This window comes from Siphateles boraxobius, unplaced genomic scaffold (genome assembly GCF_051911475.1).
Source record: "Siphateles boraxobius isolate OS27281-9 unplaced genomic scaffold, OSU_SipBor_1 35, whole genome shotgun sequence".
NCBI classification, from domain to species: domain Eukaryota; kingdom Metazoa; phylum Chordata; class Actinopteri; order Cypriniformes; family Leuciscidae; genus Siphateles; species Siphateles boraxobius.
This window is the reverse complement of record NW_027508975.1, coordinates 9,367,052-9,388,779: the sequence shown is the minus strand read 5'-3', so window position 1 is coordinate 9,388,779 and position 21,728 is coordinate 9,367,052. Positions and strand designations below refer to the sequence as shown.

Here is a 21,728-nt window from a genome sequence, read left to right as displayed (position 1 = left end):
TTCTCTTTTTCATAAAGATAAAAGACTACACTACAAGACTACATAAAACAATGTAATAGCAATTGCCATGCCTATAGTTATTCTTATTTTACTATGCAAATTTGTTTATTTAAAACTATTTGTAATAAATTCTAGTTATTATTGTAATTATACGTAGATCACATTATTTATTATTTATGTCAACAGACCAATATTTCTTTTAACCTGCATGGAGGAGAAGTATAATTTCTAAATAAGGCAATATTTTATAGTGAATTGCCATAAATATGAAATATAAAAATGGTTATTTCACATATAGGTCATATCTAGTTTATTTAAGGTCATGTAATTAACATAATAACAGATAATTTAGAATAAATGATCGTATATTTGGTCGTCAGTGGGCGCGCCAGGTGGGGCCTCGTGCCCGTCTCTGTCTGTTTACATCTCTACGTCCTGTACTGTGCGTCATGACGTCACACGACCCCACCCCACCTCGCGCAGCAGCAGCAGCCTAGAATGCAGTGGCAGCTTTGAGCTCAAATTTGCAAGATTGAAGTGTGAAAGCGGGACCGCAAGGATCAGACCAATTCACAACATAAAGAATCCGCAAAGACAGGATGGAGGAAGCCGATCAAGGTAGATTCATTCTTTTGAGAACGTGACATGACATGTTGGCACAGATTAGAAATGCCACAAAACTCAACTTTCAGAAGTTAGCTAGCTTGTTTATTAGCACAGCCAACAGCTGGTAATGGAATAGTGGTTGTTTAATTTTGATGATTATGGGTAATGTGACAGTCAGTCAGGATGCATATTTACCAGGAATTTACTCGGGTTATAGCATTTGTGCACATTTTCAATAGTTCGTTTCTGATAATTAACTGTGTTTTTATAAATACTGTTAAAACTTATTATGGAACTACCAGAACCATAGTCTCCCACCCTCCAACTGCAAAACTTGATTTATTTGTGTAAATGAGGTTGTTTTTGACTATGTATTTAACTTGCGTGGGCTTAACTTGCTTGCAGCATCATTGAAACATATGGTAGCTTTAAACACCTGCTGTAAATAAGCTGCTACTGATGAACCTTCTCTTTTCTTTTCATCTCTGTATTATTAGCCTATTTCCAATCTTCTATCGTGCCAATTCCGTTAATTGAGTTAGTATGTGAATGTCTTGCAGATCAACCATCTTTCTATTTTAAGTTATAACAATATTACCAGGGAAGTAAAAAAAAAAAACATACAATACATTTTATGGTATCACTATTTTGATAGCTTTCTTCCTCTTCTTTGTCATCTCATGTTTCTTATTCCCTTTATGTGATGTCATTCATATGCTACTGTAGAAATGAGAACTTATGTTATGATGGTTAAGGTCAGATCATTAGCAGGATCATATTGTGTGTGTGCATCATATACCTGATCATTATAAAGTACGTTTTTTTTGGCAATGTGGTGGTCTGTTCCTTCTGATATGAGCTGGCTAACTTGGGTTCCTGTTTGGCCACTGCATCATTGCGTAAATAGTCGGCTAAGATGACATTGTTTTTTTGCCGTGTGCTATTTTTCCAACTTAAAGTGTTCTTAAATTGCCTGGTGTTGAGGTTATCATCTGGCAAGAAATGCATTGGCCTACATTCTTTTGATTTAGACTTGCTTAGTCTAGTCTTTGATATTTAGTGTAGTCCTAGACTAGATGTCGGAATGACCTCTGTTTTGATGTAATATTTTACTGAAAACAATGTAAAACAAATATAGTCTAAATATGCAAGTACATACAATTTTGGAGAAAGACGGTGTTTTTCCAATTTAACTATTTATGATCCTGTTTTTGATCAGCATTGATACTTATTATTATAAATGCAACATTTTTGCTGCCTTACCTTAAATATATATAACTCTGAAAATATGTAATATAATATAGCTATCTAATCTCTGTACAGCTTTTCCTCTGTAGGGTCGTGGAGATGCCTGAGCCTTTCCGAGCTTCTCAGGCCATATAATGCTAAATACAAACCCAAATGTTTCTCAAATCTTGTTCATATGAGGATCACCACAAGTCAATAAACTTGGGCAAAAAACAGATTCAAGACATTGCCCTTGTTTAACAACAGCCTTGCAGATAGTCGTTTACATTTGGAATAATAGACGTCACTAAAGGTCACATCGTGCTTTGTTTTCATAGTCCTTTCTGACCTCCTGACCATCTTGTCTTCATCCCGGTCACCTGGTCTCCGCCCCACTCAGCCTGTTCTCTCTCATCCCTCCTGGACTGCAGTGTGTCGGTGAGCTGCCTCCCCGGGAGCCAGAGCCTTCCTGTCTGAATCTTCTGTTCCCCTCCCCTCATCTCTCTCACGCAGGGCAGCCATCTGCTCATTCCTTTTTTCTGCGTGCCCATGTCTTTTTTTGCAGCTGGTGCCCATGGGCCGTTTTGCAATGTGACAAGCAAAGTGCTTGACAAAGCCTGAGATGTTTGTTTGTTTACCTTAGGTATACTGACCTTATGAGATTACTCTAGACCCATGTCATCTTATGAATCTTCAAGTGCCAAGAACTCAAGTTAGTTAATGTGTCTATGATTTGCAGAGTGATTTAGCATTGTTTTATCAAAGAGTGAGTCATCAATGGAAGACCTTTCACCCACGCTATGGGTAATCCTGTGGATTAGGACATTGATCTAACGCTGTCAAAATCAGAATATGTTTTTAATTCATAGTTTGCCTCTGCAGTCACCAGTTGCTAGTTAGTAGATCTGCAAACTGTTCTCCTTTTGCTGTCATGGCAACATAAGAAAATAAAAAAGATGTAAGACTAACAGAACTATAGGGAGGAATGAGGAAGCTGCAATGAAATATTCTATAGCCAGTGTTGTTGCATTTGTTCTGTTATGAATTGCAGATTTTGCCTGAATCCGTTCGGTGGAGTATTCAGCAACTCAAGGTTGAAAGTTGACTTGATTGCCAAAAGCTAGCAGAGAATTCCTTTGATCTCATTGGTGGAAATTTCCATCCTGGTGTTTGTTGGTGTGCTGCAGTTTTTAACTCCATCCAGTCTGCATGTTAAAACAGTTACGCTGTTACCTCTCCATCTCTTTGATGTCAGTTCACTGAAAACATCAGAACTCTTGCAGAATATTAGATTTGTGATTGCTTGAGTTGGATTATTTCCGTGTTTTGAAAGATATTTCAGATATTGCTCCAAATATTCTCATTGTTCTCTAAGGCTTATAGCTACATATTTGTCATTCTTTTCTCTGTCTTGGTCTGTGCGTGTACAGATGCATTACACTACTGTTCAAAGTAAGATTTTTTTTTTCAATTGATCAAAAATAACAATAGAGACTTTTACATTGATTATTTTTTCGATTGATCAAAAGTAACAATAGAGACTTTTACATTGATTTTTTTTTTAAACAATGCAATTTCAAATAGATGCTGCTCTTTGGACCTTCTATTCAAAATCCCACAGAACAGTGGCCTATGTTTTTCTGAGCATCTGTGGGCCTAAATATTGGCTCTTACTCTTTAAGACCGCCGTACCAATGGAATATATTTATATCATATACATTAATTGTAAAAGTGTTGTGTTGTGGTTGTAATATTACAAAAAAAACTCACTTATCATACAATTCTTTACTGAAATAACACACATTTATTTCACTGATAGACTGTTATCCGATTATGCAATATCTTTCTGAAGCGTCTGTGTGAATGGCTCGCAGGTCCCTTTTATCACCTTTCACTTATAGTTTGATTGTAGCAGTAGAACCGCTTTCTCACCGTTTCCAACCGATTTAGATAATTAAATCAGCAAGATCTTTTTTTTCATGACAAACTGAATAACAGTTTTGTCCTTATTTTAAATGTCATTTGTCTTATTTATTGTATTTTTCACATGACTGAGAGTTTTGGCCTAATAAAGGTGTGGACTAACATTGCACTGAGGGGAGAAAGTTAAGGCCTCGCTGTGACCCTCCAACCATCTGAACTGATCCTCTTTCAGTCATGTGAACAGACACTTTTGAACAGCCAACCTTAAGATTGTGTGTTTTCAGTAGCGTTGGTAGAAAACAATGCTTCTTAAATACCATGTCAGTAGCGTGTTAATCGAAAATTTTCTCCATTTTCCCATTAGTCATGCTTTTGACAATTCTTACACCCTTTGAAGAAATAAAGTTGCCCTTTTCTACCACCATATAGGCTGCTAAACCTTTTCCATATCCCGCCTCTTATTCCCCTATGTCTGTCCAGGCTGCTAGAGTCGCACTCTGTCTGTCCCATGATTCTCGTTTGTCCCAATCACGGGATGCAATGTGCTTGGAATAACCCAGTAATTGATTAGAAGCTGCGGTTTATTAGGTGCTTCAAATGTCTTCTTTGTTTCTTCACTGGGGTGTTTATATTCTTGTGCTCTCTGAGTTTAAATGCGAGTCATACGAGAGCCAGTTCAGAAGGGTTCCTGATGTTGAAGTGGCACGAGCCCATTGATAGGATTTTCCAGCTTTATGTGAAGTCATGGGATTCCATGTCCATCTTATTATTGCCATTGTACAGATCACTGCCACTCCATGTGGGGTTATGGATATGTTACTGGGCCAGAGGCAGAAGTCGGCATGTATCTAGTTAAATTTGTGTTGTTTAACAGAGTTTAGTCAAAACAAAAGTGTGATTATTGCTTATTTCCTCTTTTAAACAATACTTCTCGTCCGTTTTAAAAAAAATGGGAAGTCAAGCACCTTCTTTCATTGAATATCTCTGTTCTATTTCCGCTGTTTGTTTTACGCTGTCATAGACAGGTCCTCCTAATATGAAGGTTGGGGTTTGTCACATGATCTGAAACTCTCCCACAATGCACCAGGCCCCTGTAAAGCACATGAAAAAAGGCTTTGTCTGAACTTGCCAACATGTGCTGAAGTGTTAATGAAAATGTATTGTATTAGGTTCGTGTGAAAATTATTTGGCATGCTAAGGAACTTAAATAAAATTTTTCGATGGTTGCAGATTGCATTCAAGTCTCTATTTGAACATCTGCAGGCTTTTGTTGTGCAATTTAGTCTGGATGGAAGCCAACAAAGACTTTGGTGAAAGGCAAATATCCGGGTACTAACCTGCACAAAGTAGTGCAGAGGCGTCAAGGTTCTGCTGTCCTAGACGTGCGAGGTGAATGTAGTTAGGGTGTTAATTGACATGTGCACATGTGTGTTGACTCTTTTTATAACCTGATTCTTTGTGTATTTGACTGTTCTTGCTGATCTCTACTGGGGAGAGCAGACCTGTTTCACGTAAGAAAGCAACTGCAGTCTGGCATCTATGTAATTCCAGCTCCTCAGTGAAAACAGCGTTGTGCTTGTGTCAGGTGTTTCCGCACCAGTAGTGGCAGTGGCACCAAATGGAATTCCAATGATTTTGTTGGCAATATTATGAATATTGCGATGATTTGAGCATGCTTTTTATTTTACTATTTTGTATTGTGATTTTGTGCGAGTTCATTTAACCACATCTGAGTTTAACTTCAGTAGCTAAATCAGCATTAGATTTGGTCCTGTCCCAGATTGGGATTATTGGTTGAGGAGGTGTTGCTATATCAAGCTGTTTAAACAAACAGGGCCATGTAGAAAGTGTTTACATTCTTTGTAGGCATGTGCTGATAGTGAAATTCTGGCAATGCCAATAAATATTACAATATTTACAACAACAGTAAACATTTTTGCATCAATTTTTTATATATATAATATACATATCTATATATATTCACTCTGACATTACACAAAAACACTATTCGGACGGGATTAACTTTACAAGGGTAGATGGAGTAATGTAATTTTATCACAGGATGTAACACAGGGGTAACTCGATTTAAGCCCCGTTCACACCGCCAGCGACTTTGTCGCTGTATGTCGCTAGTCTCTGTACCCCGAGTCGCTTGTGTGCGTTCGTAGTGCTGTCGTCGCTATAATGTTATTGGTAGACTGCTCGTCTGGCCATATTATATCTATACAAAATACCATCACAAGTGATATACAACTACATCATTTTAATTTGACTAGCCTTAAAAGAATTAAAAGTTACTGTATGCTGTTGGGAGAGTGTTGTTTGCTAGCAAAGCAGTGTTCAGTGGATTAAATAAATTTACTAGATTAACGATTGATCAATCAACAAAGTAAATTCACTCATACTGTCATAAATTAATGAAACTTCATTCGAATTTGACATAATCAATTTTCTTGTCCCTAATAGTCAACATAATGCAGGGGAAACTGTAAAATGAACTGCAGCAGTGCTAAACTTCCATCATAAAATTACAACACTCAAACTATAAATGTATGAATTAAACTCACTGAGACCTGTTGGTTGTCGCTCAAGAAAATCGCTTCTTATTTGCATAAAGTTGAAATTTCTGAGCTTTTTTTGCGTGTCTCGCATCACTTGACATGCCCACATTCTGTCGCCAACGGTCACTGTCGCTCGTGTTGCCGGAAGTCACCAGCGCTACATTGAAATGAATGGGATCGTGTCGCTTTGTCGCCGCGTGTCGCTGGCGGTGTGAACAGGGCTTTACAACTCGCCGTCACCCTCCTGTCATCATGTGCTTATTACGTTGCTTCCTGATATCACGTGCGCAAACCAAGCGGCAACATTCTAATCTGAAAAATGAAGCCTACCTGGAATTACGAAAAACTGCAATACATAGAAAATCCGCTAGGGGCAGGTCCCAAAAGGGAGCAAATGTCCATATACCCCCATGTTAAAATGTCCGTTTTCACAACATAAATTCATGTTTTTACAAGTTGGTCCCATGGAGTTTTATTGTATTTTTCGATAGGTTCCGAGTGCCTGACAACTGTGAGGGGGGTGAATTTTTTTCTAACTCGTTAGTTTAGATCGTATTTAGATATAAAATGTATGACAAATAAGGGTGTGGTTAACTTTGTTTGACAGCGTGATTGACAGCTGATAATGGGCTGCGCCGAGTGGAATTCTTGAAATTTGACGTCTCGGCCATGATCTGACACAACACATCATACCACCTCTGTATCCTTTCTGAAAAGATTTTCCAAGATGGCGCCGCCCATCCCCCCCATAAACGGCCTCAAAACTGTTCTTCAGAAAGTCTATGGGTGACGTCACAGATGCTTTGTCCATATTTTTTACAGTCTATGGCGCAAACACATAACCTATATTTATCAGGCGTCTCCATACTTGAAAAAACGCGGAAAACTACTTTTAAACAGGAAATGATGAAATATTTATTTACATATTTACAGCAGGTCTATTCGCATGGGATAAGTATAGGTCATTTTTCCAGACCTTTTTACTTAAGGTAAAAGTTGCCGTAATCTTTACTGACATTGTCCGTAATGATTACTGAGATGGCACATTCGGACGGGACTAAAATCACAGAGAAGCTCTGGTAATTATTACTTTACCCCACCTCTCTATGTTATACTACTCCTGTCCGAATAGGGCTAAAGACACACACACACACACGCATATATATATATATATATATATATATATATATATATATATATATATATATATATATATATATATATATATATATATATATATATATATATATATATATATATATATATATATGCATGCTTTGCGGTTATGTTTTGATAATATTAATAATGATCTTCCACAGTTTCATAAGACCTATAAAATCTGCATTCCTCAATATAATGCAGCATGGATGGAATATGTTTGCAGTATAGACTCACAAGGTTACAACCATAAAGGTTGAATCCACTGCGCTTGGCTGAATCCATTTCAGTGTGTAATGGTTTGTGCAGCTGGTGTGTGTCTGAAGCGGTGCGGAGGCCCTTTGTGATGGATTAGGGCTGTAATCTGGGCCACCACAGATTACAGCCTCCTTTCGTGGGCTTGCCCCAGTGTCATGTGACCAGGGGACAAATGGATCTTCATTTCACGTGGATGTGGATAAATGGAGGGGGCTGAGCATGAGAAAGCTGAAGACTATGGCGATTGCTTTTTTCAGACCTTGAGAATCTGGCATTTTTACAGGATTGTCAACAATCCCTGTAAAACAGTTAAGATTACAGCTGGGAGTGTCAGCTCGTGACGGAAATAGATTGCTCTGGAGAAGTAACTTATTAACGTGCTGCCGTCGTCGTCTTGTGCTGGACATCATGTGAGCCTGCGGCTTCCCTGCTAGCGCTGCAGGATCCACAACACACACTTATACTCGCAATCGTTGCTACTAAATTGGACAATCGGCACAGTGATCCTAACACGCTCAGTCACACGCAATCACTTAGTGTCCAGGGAGCTTCCTGTTCATGAGCAGCATGGAGGAACCTGTCGAGGAGTACACGTCTCCGTTCAACTTTGAGCAGGGATTGAACACTAGCTACCTCTACCTGTCACCCAAAGAGAGTTTCACTCCCCCTGGCTCACCCATACCATCGCTCAGAGGTAACTGTGTTTGTTCAGGTGCTGAGTGGATGTGTGTTTAGGTGTGGACTGGTGTTTGTCAGTGGAACAGTGAGAGACAAGCAGTGTTACGGAGAAAAAGGCAAAGAATGTTATTAAAAGTACGTAAGAGCCCTCTTCCTGTCAATTGCTGATGTTTTGGAGAAGCTCAGCCATCAGAAGCAGATGCTGTTCATGTGGGCTGTCCGGTTGCAGAATAACTCCCAAACACCGGGAGTTTATCATTGCAGTCTGAGGAAGTGCCATCTATACTAGCCATTCACTCTATTATTTTTTATTATTTATTGTTTCTTCCCTTAGATCCACTGATAGTGGTTGTAATTTGTTTGTGCTTGAAACGCATTGTAGTCATATTTAGTTTTTCATGCCATTTTATATCTCTTTGGCTGTTGTTAGAGTAAAAAATAAAAAGAAACTTGTTTGAATTTTGAATTTTGATATGCTATTTACATCCCCTTTAGATAAGGAAATATCAGACTGAATAAGTCAGGGAACTTGTTTCCAAGTTCCAAAACCAGTTCCTCCTTTTTATCATTGGGGTCCTGTATGAGGATATGCAGAGCTGTAGGTGCTACACACATCCAGGAACGGCACTGTCGAACTTGACTGGCGAACTTGCTTAGACATAATAGTCAGTTTTTCTGGTTGCTTAAAGGGTTAGTTCACCCAAAACTTAAAATTCTGTCATTAATTACTCATCCTCATGTCGTTCCAAACCTTTAAGACACCTGAAGACACAAATGGAAGATATTTTTGATGAAATCCTAGCGCTTTCTGATCCCCCATAGACAGAAATGCAATTACCACTTTCAAGGCCCAGAAATGTATAAATATATAGTTAAAATAGTCCATGTGACTACAGTGGCTCAGTGGTTATGAGGCAATGAGAATATTTTTTTGTGTGAGTTTATTCAAAAATTTCTTCTCTTTTGTGTCAGTCTCTGACGTGTTAAGGTTGTAAACACAGTGAAGCATTTCTGGGTTCTACGTCAGAATGCCAGCTCTATTGGCTGGCTCCTGAATCAGCATCACACGCGTTGTGCTCACGTGAGCAGCGTCAGAGACTGACACGGAAGAGAAGAAATTGTTGAATAAAGCTGTTATTTTTTATTATAGTCATTATTTTTTTGCGCACAAAAAAGTATTCTCGTCGCTTCATAACATTTAAGGTTAAATCACTGTAGTCAAATGGACTCTTTACTACCATTCTGGGCCTTGAAAGTGGTAATTGTGTTTCTGTCTTTTGGGGCTATCCGTCAAATGTTTGATTTGAAGCTTTCGGATTTCATCAAAAATATCTTAATTTGTGTTCTGAAGATATAAACAAAGGTATTATAGGTTTGGGACGACATGAAGGGTGAGTAATTAATGACAGAATTTTCATTTTTGGGTGAAATAACCCTTAAGATTAATGGTATCTATCTTTCTCCTTATTACCTCACCGAGACTGGGTGTGTCATGTTTCTGATCACTCATTAAGCTTCACTGATGTGTAAATGTGAACATTCATGTGCAGATTTGATTTTGCAGGTTAGTTTCAATAAATGTTCTTTTTGCACCAAGGAGGAAGTTTTGAGTTTTTAAAATAAATAATGTTTTCTAGTGATGCACAGATATTCAAAATCTGTATTTTTTTCATATTAGGGCAGATAACAGATAAATGGCCAATATTACAATTATATTCTGTTTTGTCTAAATGAGTTTCAGCACTAAAAACTAAATTATTTGAGCATGCATTTATGTATATAAAGTGAATTTATGCATCACAACATTATAATGTACAGTTACAGTGTGAAAAATCGATATTCATTATGGGATTTGTTACAGTTAACATTACACTTAATAGTTTTTAATTATTAGTGTATTTAACGTTTTACTTTAAGTGATTGTTCAATGACGGCAAAGGTAATCTAAATGTAAATTAGAAAATAGCATTCACAATTAAATAAAAGAAAAACGCAATTATGGACTGGTAAATGATGTTACTGTGGTAATGTCCCTGTATGTAATCATATTACACCGAACCCTTTTATTAAAAAATTAAAATTGCCTTCCACATGATATGGCCCTTTTAAAGAAACAGAACCGCAGTGCAGGGCCCTTTAACAAACATTGATTAAATTAACAGGACTGGCACATACTCAAATGACAAACGCTTAACTGGTCGGTACAGTAAAACTGTATCTATAAATTATTCCGTGGCCAACAGTGTTCCTATAATGCAGTTAAGATTTTAATCGCTAAATGGAAGAGCAGTGAGCTTGGTTAACAAATTACAAGTGTGTTTACACAGGGCCCTCAATCTCATTATACCGAGGTCATTGATCAAGCCTGTGAACCATCATGGCACATCAGCGTTGGACATACTTCTTTTATATGGTGATTCGTTAGACGCCAGCCTTTCGTAATCTTGTTATTTGATATCTGGAAATCCACATGTGGAGAAATCGATTCTTGAGGACAGATGTTAATGTTGAACCACAAATGTATTAAACGGGAATTGTGACGGTAAAGCTGGTGATGAAATCAGGGATTTCTGAACAAATCTGAAACTCTTTCATTACAGCTCGTCTTGGGGATTGTAAGTAATTGAATTTTTTTCTTTTTAATGTCCTCAGTGATTTTTTTTTTTTAAATCTAGGCTAGTTTTTCCCACCACTACAAGGTAATGAGGCAATTTTTTAAGCCAAGTTGTCACGTCTTTACAAAAGTTATTTCTAACATTTAAAAACAGATTCCATAAAGATAATAGAAGTTAAGATCTAGAACGTTAAACTGATATGATCTAGCATGAAAAAGAGTGTGTGTGTGAAAGTGTGTATAATGGGTAGTACATTCGTCTCTGGGTTTTTTGCATAGAATTCCTTTGGAGGAATGAGCCACAATTGTTGTTTGCATTAAACATGTTTATGCTGCAAAAAACTCTATGATGAAACATGCTTTCAGACAGTGCTCATCCCTGCTCAAGTTCAGTATGAAGTTCAGCCATTGGTTATAGTCATAATTACTGTGCAAGTGATGTCATGTGAGTCCTCCTGTAAACCACTCAACTGTTTCAAATCTACCGTTGAACTTGGATGACAGTGTCAATATTTCTTTCCCATGATGAATGAACGTGACACCAGTGCCAGTGCGCTAGTGTGTAACTCAGAGCGTACTATGACACTATAACAGTCAGCAGATGTAGTTTCAAAAGAATTGTGTTTTGAGAGATTATGGTGTATTTAATAGACATTGTGAAAGTGAACATAGGAGGTGGGAAAAGACTTTAATTTATTCAAACTGAAAATTACTGCTACTAATTTAGGAACGTTCACCCTCCCACTATGCCAAAACTTGTATGATCTGTATTTAATTCATCCTGTTTATATTAGTAAGAAAGTAACCCGTTCATATAATCATAGTTCAGTGCATTTCAATAACTTTTGCATTGTTAATAATTGAATTATATTATTTGCATTATCAAAGTATGGTTAAGAATACTTTCATGCTCACATCAAGTCGCAAAAATCTTGTCAAGACACTTTAAACATTCTCGCATATATATATATATATATATATATATATATATATATATATATATATGTGTGTGTGTGTGTGTGTGTGTGTGTGTGTGTGTGTGTGTGCATATATATGTGTGTATAGATATGTATATATGTGTGTATGTATATTTCTATGTCAGACAAGCTCCTCGCTTCTTTTTATACCTTTTGGTAAGTTAAAGTGGGAGGTCAGCCTACCAGTTTTTCCAGAAATACCGAACAAGCTGCTTACAAATGAGTTGCACACCTTCCTCATGTGATGCAACTTTAAATGCAGTTTCTTCCTCAAAACACATTTCAAACCTCCCAACTGCAACCCGAGACCTGAATCTCTGATTTGACCTTTAGGAATAAAATTAGGTCCATCAAATGGACATGAGCAAACTTTGATTATTATTATTTACATTTTTAATGCATTGTTGTTGTTTTTTTGGTCGGCTAACACAGAAAATACTGATTCTTTTAAAGCTCTGGGATCAGTGTTTAACAAAGTACAAAAATACTGATTTAACTAAATGAGAACAAGAACTTCAGCTGATAACATTACAGTGTACTATACAGTGTAGTACAGATCTATTCATTCAGGGCTGTCATATTTTTGTCAGTTTGATTGACAGTGTTGAATTTTTGGCCTTTCTTTCTAGTTATAAGCCCACTGAATAGAGTCATCCAGGAGTTTTATTATTTATTTTGTATTTCCATTGCATGGGCTGTCAGTGGAGGCATCAAAGTACATCTTCCAGACATGTGTGAGCCCTTGGGTGGGTGTCCATCGGGTGACAAGCACCTTATAAAGTTTTAAAGTTCTTTGGCACTTGACTTCTCTCTGCCCTCCTCATCTTCCTTTATGTTTTTCTTTCGCCTCCTGGTCTGATGTCTGACTCAGAACCAGAATCTTCCTACCACTCACGACTGAGCTAACAGGACTTCAGGACACTCAGACAGTTCAACTTGAAGTGAACTGAAACTTACTTGATGCTAAAATTCATATCACAGAGAACCAGTTGAATTGTTTTCGGAACCTCTAATTGTTTTACCATAAGAAAACCCATTTGTGCATTAGAATACAAAAGTACAAAGGTGTTTGCCAATCACAATGTAACTTAATTCAAAATATAAATGAAAAAAATAATAAATACAATGAGACTTTATTTCTTGTAATTGACTTTTTTCTCGGAATTGTAAATTCACATATCACAGTGTCATTTTATTTCCTGTACTGTGACTTTCTCATTATTGTAACGAAATATCACATTATGACTTTCTCGTAATTGCAACATAATTGGACCTATACCTCAGTGTGTAATTTTATTTCCTGTAAATGCGACTTTTCTCATAGATATAATTTTAAATCTCATAGTGTGGTTTTATTTCTTGTAAAGTGACTTTTTCTCATGATTGTAACTAAATATCACAGTATGACTTTCTCGTAATTGTGATGCAATTGGAGCTATATCTCAGTGTGATTTTTATTTCTCATAATTGGGACTACGGTTGTAATTGTAATTTTATCTCACAGTGTGACTTTCTTGTAACTGCAACTTTATTTTGGTAATTATAACTTTTTACTTTTTTATTTACAGTGTGAATAAATGTCACCACTCCATTGCCCTTTGTGGGATTAAAACCTGCAGCCTTTTCTAAGGCCAACAATTTTTAAATATTTGATAGTGCATGTTTTTTTTATTTTTGTAGGGACCCAGAGGCCAGACTTCATCCCAGAAGTAGGCGAAGATGCAGTGGATGCAGTGCCCTGTTCACCCTGCACAGCCCTAACTGAGGAAGAGCAAGCCGATCTCTTCAGTGAACTAGCAAAGGTCGACATCATTAAACATTCAGATGTTGTTGAGAGCCTGTCTCAACAACATCTCTGCTGCCATTCACTGCCTGAGATTAAGTGCGGTTGATTCTCAAGGCTAAACTCATTATGCAATGCCCACTCTCTTCACTATTTTGACATATGCTGCATGTTACATCTTGTAGCTGGACCAGTCTCTAATAGATAAGCTATATCAGTGATATGAATTTTTTGGAGTTTTACCGTATTTTTATTTTAACCATATTTTCCATGTCAGATTAATTCTTCTGTCCTGTTTCCCTACAGGTGGAAGATGAGATCCAGACTCTTTCTCAGGTGCTGGCAGCCAAGGAGAAGCAGGTGGCGGAGATCAAGCGGAAGCTAGGCATCACTCCACTCAATGAGTTAAAGCAGAACCTGAGCAAAGGCTGGCAGGAAGTCACCACCTCCACTGCGTACGTGCCCTCACTTGCCTCAGGCATCTGCGTGCCGCCCGCCGCCTCTCGTACTGCTGCTGCGGAGCGGCTCCATCTGTCAATGCTTCTGCTGTGCATTCACACTTGCTATTTGACTGAATTACATTAAAGAAGTACAGTTGTGAACATTATGAGTTTACTAGCTCGCTCCAGCTGTTAGAATGACATGATCTGGTGTTTTACGGTTATTTTGTGCTGTTGGTAACATTTTCTCTACATATCTGCCCTCCCCATTTGTGCTGGACAGGTATAAGAAGACCTCAGAGACCCTGTCCCAAGTGGGTCATAAGGCAACGACAGCGTTCTCCAGCGTGGGCTCAGCCATTACCAGAAAGCTGGAGGACGTAAGGTGAGAACGGAAATTGAAGTCCTTGTCCAAGTTATGATCCTTTGATTTAACTATCCCTTGTACCCTTTTGACCTAGTAACAAATGAATGAATACTCACTAATAACTACTAATAATGTCTGTACTAAATCACTTTTGATACGTTCACACAGCATCAGATAATGTTTATCACTCCTGTTTGGAGTTCTAAGTTCACACTGAGTTATTTTATGAGAAAAAGGGAAGGTGACTAGTCACAAGTGCAATTTGGGGAGGTTATGTGGTCAGAGAATGAGACAAAACTCCTGTTAAAAGCTGGGTGGAGTTTTTGACCAGAGGATGAGTTGTAGGAGTTTTCAAAAATTTCACAAAATTAAATCTTTAAAGGGATAGGCCCCCCCCCAATAATATATATTGAAAGTCCATGTAACCAAAACCTTGATACTTTTATTCAAATATAAACATTGATCAATACTCATACATGTAGCTCATCAAATATGGTAAACTGAGCTTCCTTTCTCTTTAAGGACGCAATTGAACATCTTAATATGTGCTTTATTTATCTGTCAGTGGGTTTACAGGCATTAGACAATTGAGACTTGAATTCAATTATTGGATTTTACAGACAGTATTCAGTCTGCTTCTGTGTGAACGTAGCCATTGTGATAACCACTTATACATACATGGGCCTTTAGCATAACACTACTGGACAAAATGGCAAAGGACCGAATTTTGCACCCACATACAGTGGAATTACCAAACCTGAGGTAGAATAAAACCATTAACCATAGACACCCACATCATACACTGAAGTCAAAGGAATTGACATAGGCTCAATTTCACCGTCTTACGACACTCTTGCTGCAACGCTGGCAACATTGTTAAATGTTTTCGCTAATGACACCTCTGCCATTTACAGATTACAGTCATTTTCCAATTCTTTTGGGTAAGACTGTTTACAGAGGCTTCAAACAAAAGCCGGTTATTTTGGCTGCTACACCTCTCCGTAGTGTGATGAATGGTTTTATAGTGTGGCATGCACTTGGAGGTAGTGTTAGTCTACCATTTCATTCCCCGGCATGTTTCAACATTGCATGCATACTTTTTCTTCTCAAACCTTTACTTCAAAGGGTTAGTTCACCTAAAAATAAAAAAACTTGTCGTCAATTACTCACCCTCATGTCGTTCCAAACCTGTTAGACTTTGGTTCATCTTCGAAACACAAATATTTTTAATTAAATCTGAGAGATTGACAGTCCACACATAAAGAGATCGTAAACTGAATCTATATGGATCAAGTGGTTTATCCTAAATGTTCTAAAGAGGGATGATTGCTTTATATGAACAGATTGAATTTAGGCTTTTATTCACATATAAACGGATCAGCGGACATAAACCTCAACCGTACTTGCACGATACGTAAAAACAAACCTCATTGGTTCTTGCGGAAAGCTCAAACGTGCTGCATTACATTCAAGAATGAACCTCATTGGTTCTCGCACGTCAAGCAAGCATGCTTGAGCTTCCGTTTATCATAACTGATGTGTGCGTTAATGAATGTTTATATGTGAAAAAAAGTCTAATTTCAGTCTGTTCATCATATAAAGTGATCGTGTCTCTTCAGAAACTTTGGACTGAACCACTCTGTTCATCATCTATTTATGAACTTTTCGTGGCATCAAAGTGGTAGTTGCTTAGACTGTCAATGGAGGGACAGAAATCTTTCAGATTTCTTAAAAATATCTTTGTTTTTGAAGATGGAAAAATAAGTGTAATGGGTTTGGAACGACATGAGGGTGAGTAAATTACCATAGTGTATGAAAATTTGCTATATAAAATAAACTTGCCTTGCCTAAATGATTACAGAATTTTTGGTTGTCATTTTTGGGTGAACTAACCCTTTAATGTATAAATGTATCATTTACATCATCCCATATGACTGTTTTTCTTCCGCTGAACACAAAAGGATACGTTTTGAAGAACTGTTTTTCTCCATACAATGAAATTCACTAGGTCCATAAGATCATTTTTTCAAAATATCTTCTTTTGTGTTCAGCAAAAGAAAAACAGTCAAGTTTGGAGTAAATAATGACAATTTTCACTTTTAAGTGAACTATTCCTGTAACTAAAAAAAGAAAGGATTATGCTTTTTAAATTGATCTTGACATCAAAGAATGAATGAATAGAAGTCAATACGATAATTTCCCATCAGTCTTATGCAAAGACTTCTCCTGCTTTCTGTCTAAAAGGCAGCATCATCTCTCATTGTTTCTCAGCATTCTTCCTAGTGTATGTGCTCATATCCCACACGAACCTATCGCTCTTCTAGCTGTCGCTCTGCTAAACAAATCATCCCCCCTGACAGTGATGCAGACATGTTTAAACCCTGTTTATTCCCTGCTAATTCTCCCACACACCCTGTTCATCCAAACTGGGCGTCCCAGCTGTGGTGTGAATCCGAGTCAATGATAGCGATAATAAACCTTAAACCCCTCATGGATTAAAGCATTACACTCTTACTCAATTTCATGCAGCATGAAGGGCTGAGGTGTTTTTTCATGCTGATTATGAACTCATGGACATGTGTAGGTGCATGACTTTATTTCCCTTCTTGTAATGCGTCTAACACTCCCAGCTTTAGCTAACTCCTATTTGCTCTTCTTTGCTGCTGACGGATAGTATACGCTCCATACAGCACTCGGCTAGCATGCCAGTGATGAGGTAAGGAACAGTTCTGACAGACCAACATAATCCTCTGTATTTCACAGGAATACCTGATTCTGATTGGTTAGTTGTGGCATTCTGTGGTTAGACATTGTTTTATAATGACGTTTAATTATATAACAGAGTGCAACAGTGCCCGCCAACTTTTTAAGCAGCGCTAATTCAGGAAGTCATTTTTTTCATTCATTTCTCCGATAGAGATGTTTTAAAAAGTCTTTGTTAAAGAGTTATAAGCCATAAATCAAGCCAACCAGCTACAAGGTGAATCACAACACTACAAACTTTGATTTGAAGCAAAAAAGTATTTCAAAGTTGTTACAAAATGTATTTAATGACTCTAGTGATAGAAAGAACTACAATGAAGAAATATAAAACTACTTGTATAAAAGCAATATATTTTAAGTTTATTGCAAAATATGCACATATATTCAAATATAATTATTTAGAGAGCGTAGAGAGACCGACTCGATTACGTAATTTGTGGTGCTTCATGGGAGTGGGCGGAGCTAACAAGATCATTTGGTGCATTTTGCTTGTTTTACACTGGTGAAATTTTCTGTACAGCATTATGGGTAATGTAGTTTTTCAGCATTAATTTAGTTGTTAAAGAAGATCATTTTAAAACTTAGTTGAAATAATGCAGGCTAACGGCTTCAAGAGAAGCAAATACTATTGATTATCAACCTCGCAGCTCACAGTAAGGCGGTCTTTGAAGGTTTATAAGTTATCATTAAAAATACATTTCCCTAGAGAGAAATCGAATGGAGTTTTTACTTCCGGAACACGACGGTTGCATTCTATTGACCTGGCAACCGAATTTCCTTCATGACTGTGCTAGTTTTGTGTCTAACGTTTCACATTGTGCTCTCTTTCTGTTCACATTTTAAAATGAATACATCTAAAATATTTCATGTTTGTTTATTTAATATTTTGTAGGTTGTTGAACCACACAAGATATTCATAAACACCCACGGTTCATTGTAATAATCTCACTTTCAGCATGTTGCTAAGCTAATTCTATTAAAATAAGTTTGGCATAGAAAATAAAGCATTATTAGTTTAATAGAAATATTTTCTATTTTTTCAGTACCGAATAAAATGCATTTATAATCAATATTTGTCTGTTTGCCATCTTGGATTATAGTTTTCAATTTCCAAACTAGGGTTGTGAGTTGATGAAAAGCTAACAATTAATTCAATCTTGAATTAAAATAAATTAAATAGTGGCACAAAATTGAAATAAAGTTGAAATAGCAAAAGACTGCAATTTAGTCAGATATTCTGCATGTTTTATTACACAGTGAATGCTTCTACACACAAATTCCATTTCTACATGTTTACACATAAGCTTTTATTTTCCACTTTACCTTTTTACATATGCATAATTTCCAACATTTTCGTGGACATAAATGTAACCAACTTTGTAACAAGAAACATTTCTAAACCTGTTGTCAACTAAACCCACATTTAAAGGTCTCCCTTCAGTTTTTCAAAATAAAAGCTCAAAGGTTCAACATTTGAAAGTAAAGAATTAAAGACATTAGGATTGTAACTAGTGTAAAATAAAATGATTTTGCGTTACAAATATCCCTTTTTTATTTTATAGTACAATTGTATTCTTACAAATTAATTTCAGCATTCATTTTTATCCATCCATGTTTTATAATTAGTTAAAAAAATAATAATATAAAAGCAATATTATGTATTAATGCAGCCCTATATTGTAAATGAATAATTAAAAAAAAAAACGCACTTAAAAAGGAAATATTTGAGCTGTTCTCCTGCATGTTATGTGACCATTAGCCAACAACTAGAACCATGAACATGCCAATTAGTTATATTAATATTAACCTAAAATAATGGACTCCTTATCCTATATGAAGTATTTGCTGTTAGCTCAGATTGTGGCCAGATTGAATCTTATAAAATATAATTTCGTCTCCTACTGTTTGAAAAGACCTCAGGATTGTGTCTGATACATAAAACTGTTGCCTACAAATGCAGCTCTTTAGGATTTAGAGCACAGCCATAGTGGATTAAAGGCTGCAAAACATTTGATGTACTTCTTTTCCATTATGATTGTAAAGTGTGAAGATTCAGTCTGTTTTACATCATTATCCCGTCTCCTGCAGGAACACAACCACCTTCAAGTCATTAGAGGAGAAAGTGGAAACCTTAAAGGTGAAGGATAATATCAACACTGTGTATGCGAGTTGAAAATGTGGAAAATCCCAGTCTCATTTCTGACTTTGCAGACTAAGATGAGCCCGACACCATCAACCGGCGATATTGAAGAGGTTTCAGACTCCACACTTGACGGAGAGCCTGTGGTTAAACAGCCAGAGGGAACGTTTCCACCAGATCAACAACCGCACTGAGGATCCAGCCTCAAACGCTCCTCTCTTGTTACCTCCTGTTCTCCTCCTGCTACTTCACAGCATAGTTACAGTGAGCTTTGCGTTGTGGCCATTTTTTTGTCTACTGGAGTCTGGTTCATCTACAGACAGGACGTGGTAGTCCTACACTGGAGCGGATGTGTCGGGATGTATGTTCAGGCTGTCCTTCAAAGGTCCCCTTTTGAAGAAAATCTCCTGAAGTCGTCATAAAAAATTGAAAAATATAATTGAATTTGATTTTCCTTATTTGTGTACATTTTCTGTAACACATCCAACTACTTAAAATCACCAACCAAATTGACCAAATTCCATTGTCTGTGTGTATAGTTATTTTTCCTTTTTAAAACAAATGCCAAAAATGCAGAACATGAGTTACGTCTCCAAGTGTGTACTTTAAAAGATTTTGCATAGTAAGTATGTGTATTACTTTAATACAAAATATGATCAAATGGTAGTGCCGTTACAATATATCATTAGTATTTTTCTTTACTTTGGATTCTAGTTTTAGAGAGTTGGTGTCATAAAATGATCATACTTGCGTGCTTTTTGACTTTATTTTCGTAGCGTTAGGATGGTCGCACCACTGAGACCCCAGTGCCTTTTGTTGCTAAAGATGAGCTGATTTAAAGGGATAGTTAGAATAGAAATTAAAATAATTTACTCCCCCTTTAAGTTGTTCCATATCTTTCTGCTGATCACAATATATCTTATATATCATACAGGTTTGGAACAACTTGAAGTTGAGTAAATGACAGAATTTTCCTTTTTAGTTATACTATCCCTTTAATCTCACTTTGAGGGTGTTTCGGATGGCTTTGTAATTGGACAATTGCTGTAGTTTTTTTTTTCTTCCCAGAGGACAGGACATACTATGAGAGGGATAGATATCATAGTCTCCTAGACTATATGACACCTCTTCCCTGTTGTTTTAAACCAGTGTCGATATAAAATGATTAGCTTTTGATCCAGCGCATCTACATAATATTTCCAAGCATTTATTCTAGTATAGTTAATGGATCCACTTACACTAATGCCTGCTGTCAAATTCTTAAACTACAAATTAAGTTGATGTTATAGGTTAAATAAAGGTATATTTTTTATTGATATCGTTTGTTTGTAGATATTTAGTAAAATGTATGATTATAGTAAGGTGCAGGGGCTTCTGCATGTGGTACTTAACTGGTTGTTGCGTTCAAAGCAGATGCATTAATATCATTAGCTCTTAATTTGAGTGTACTTTTATATTTCTTGCATTTTGCTTTGATATAGAGACAAGCAAATGTTTTATGCTTGCTGCTATGCTGTTGCAAGATATATAGATATATATATATATAGGAATACAGAGGTTTAAGTTTTTGATCTATCAGTCTAGATCTGATGGTGATATCCTATATATATATATTTATATAAAACACTAATAGGAAAAATAGTCGACAGTAATCTGTTTAAAACAATGTTTGTGTGTTTTGTGTTGCGACTTACTAGATGGAGGGTGGAAATCTCCAGTGCGACCAAAAATGTTTGATTGTATCCCCCTTCTGCCTCACTGATGTCATACTGTAGCTCAGGTGTTGTATGTTTCCTCTTTCCTCACATCGTCTTTTGAATATGAATGTTGCTTTTCACTGAATGTCGCTAATTGGCTTTTGTTTTGGGTAACAGTTGTATTTGAATTTGCTGTTGTTCATTTATAATTAGCACCCTGAAAGACTAGAATAAGCATTTGTTCCTTGTTCCTTATGTCCGATGCATAATAAAGCACATCACACACTGTCTTTGTTCAGCAGTCATTCTTTGAAATGTTGCAGCAAGCCAGCAACTCAATGCAGCTGTACTACAGCTACAGAACACTAGATGGCACCATCATGTTTACTTTCTCAAGGTGATGTCAAAAGATCATCCATCCGGCATTTTTTAACGGGTAAATGTATTAATTTTTAAGATTAAGATTTTCTATAAATTAACGCTGTACTGTATGTAACATTTATAATTGACAGCTCGCAACTAAATTAAAATTCAGA

General features: G+C 36.8%; 1 protein-coding gene across 12 annotated transcripts; it reads left to right on the top strand.

Annotated features, from left to right (window-relative positions):
* The first annotated feature begins 247 nt into the window (after nucleotides 1-247).
* Nucleotides 248-21,478, top strand: tpd52 (tumor protein D52). 12 transcript variants are annotated; one of them, XM_077196328.1, is made up of 8 exons: nucleotides 248-618; nucleotides 13,683-13,804; nucleotides 14,092-14,240; nucleotides 14,509-14,610; nucleotides 15,507-15,533; nucleotides 17,267-17,308; nucleotides 19,444-19,492; nucleotides 19,567-21,478. In XM_077196328.1, exons 1-8 carry the CDS (start codon nucleotides 600-602, stop codon nucleotides 19,687-19,689), a joined length of 633 nt encoding a protein of 210 aa, XP_077052443.1. In that variant the 5' UTR covers nucleotides 248-599; the 3' UTR covers nucleotides 19,690-21,478. The 12 variants fall into 12 exon arrangements, with proteins under 12 accessions (XP_077052443.1, XP_077052447.1, XP_077052444.1 ...); XM_077196329.1 differs by having other exon boundaries at nucleotides 474-618; nucleotides 19,573-21,478; XM_077196324.1 differs by lacking the exon at nucleotides 248-618 and adding an exon at nucleotides 7,753-8,427.
* Nucleotides 21,479-21,728: the final 250 nt, after the last annotated feature.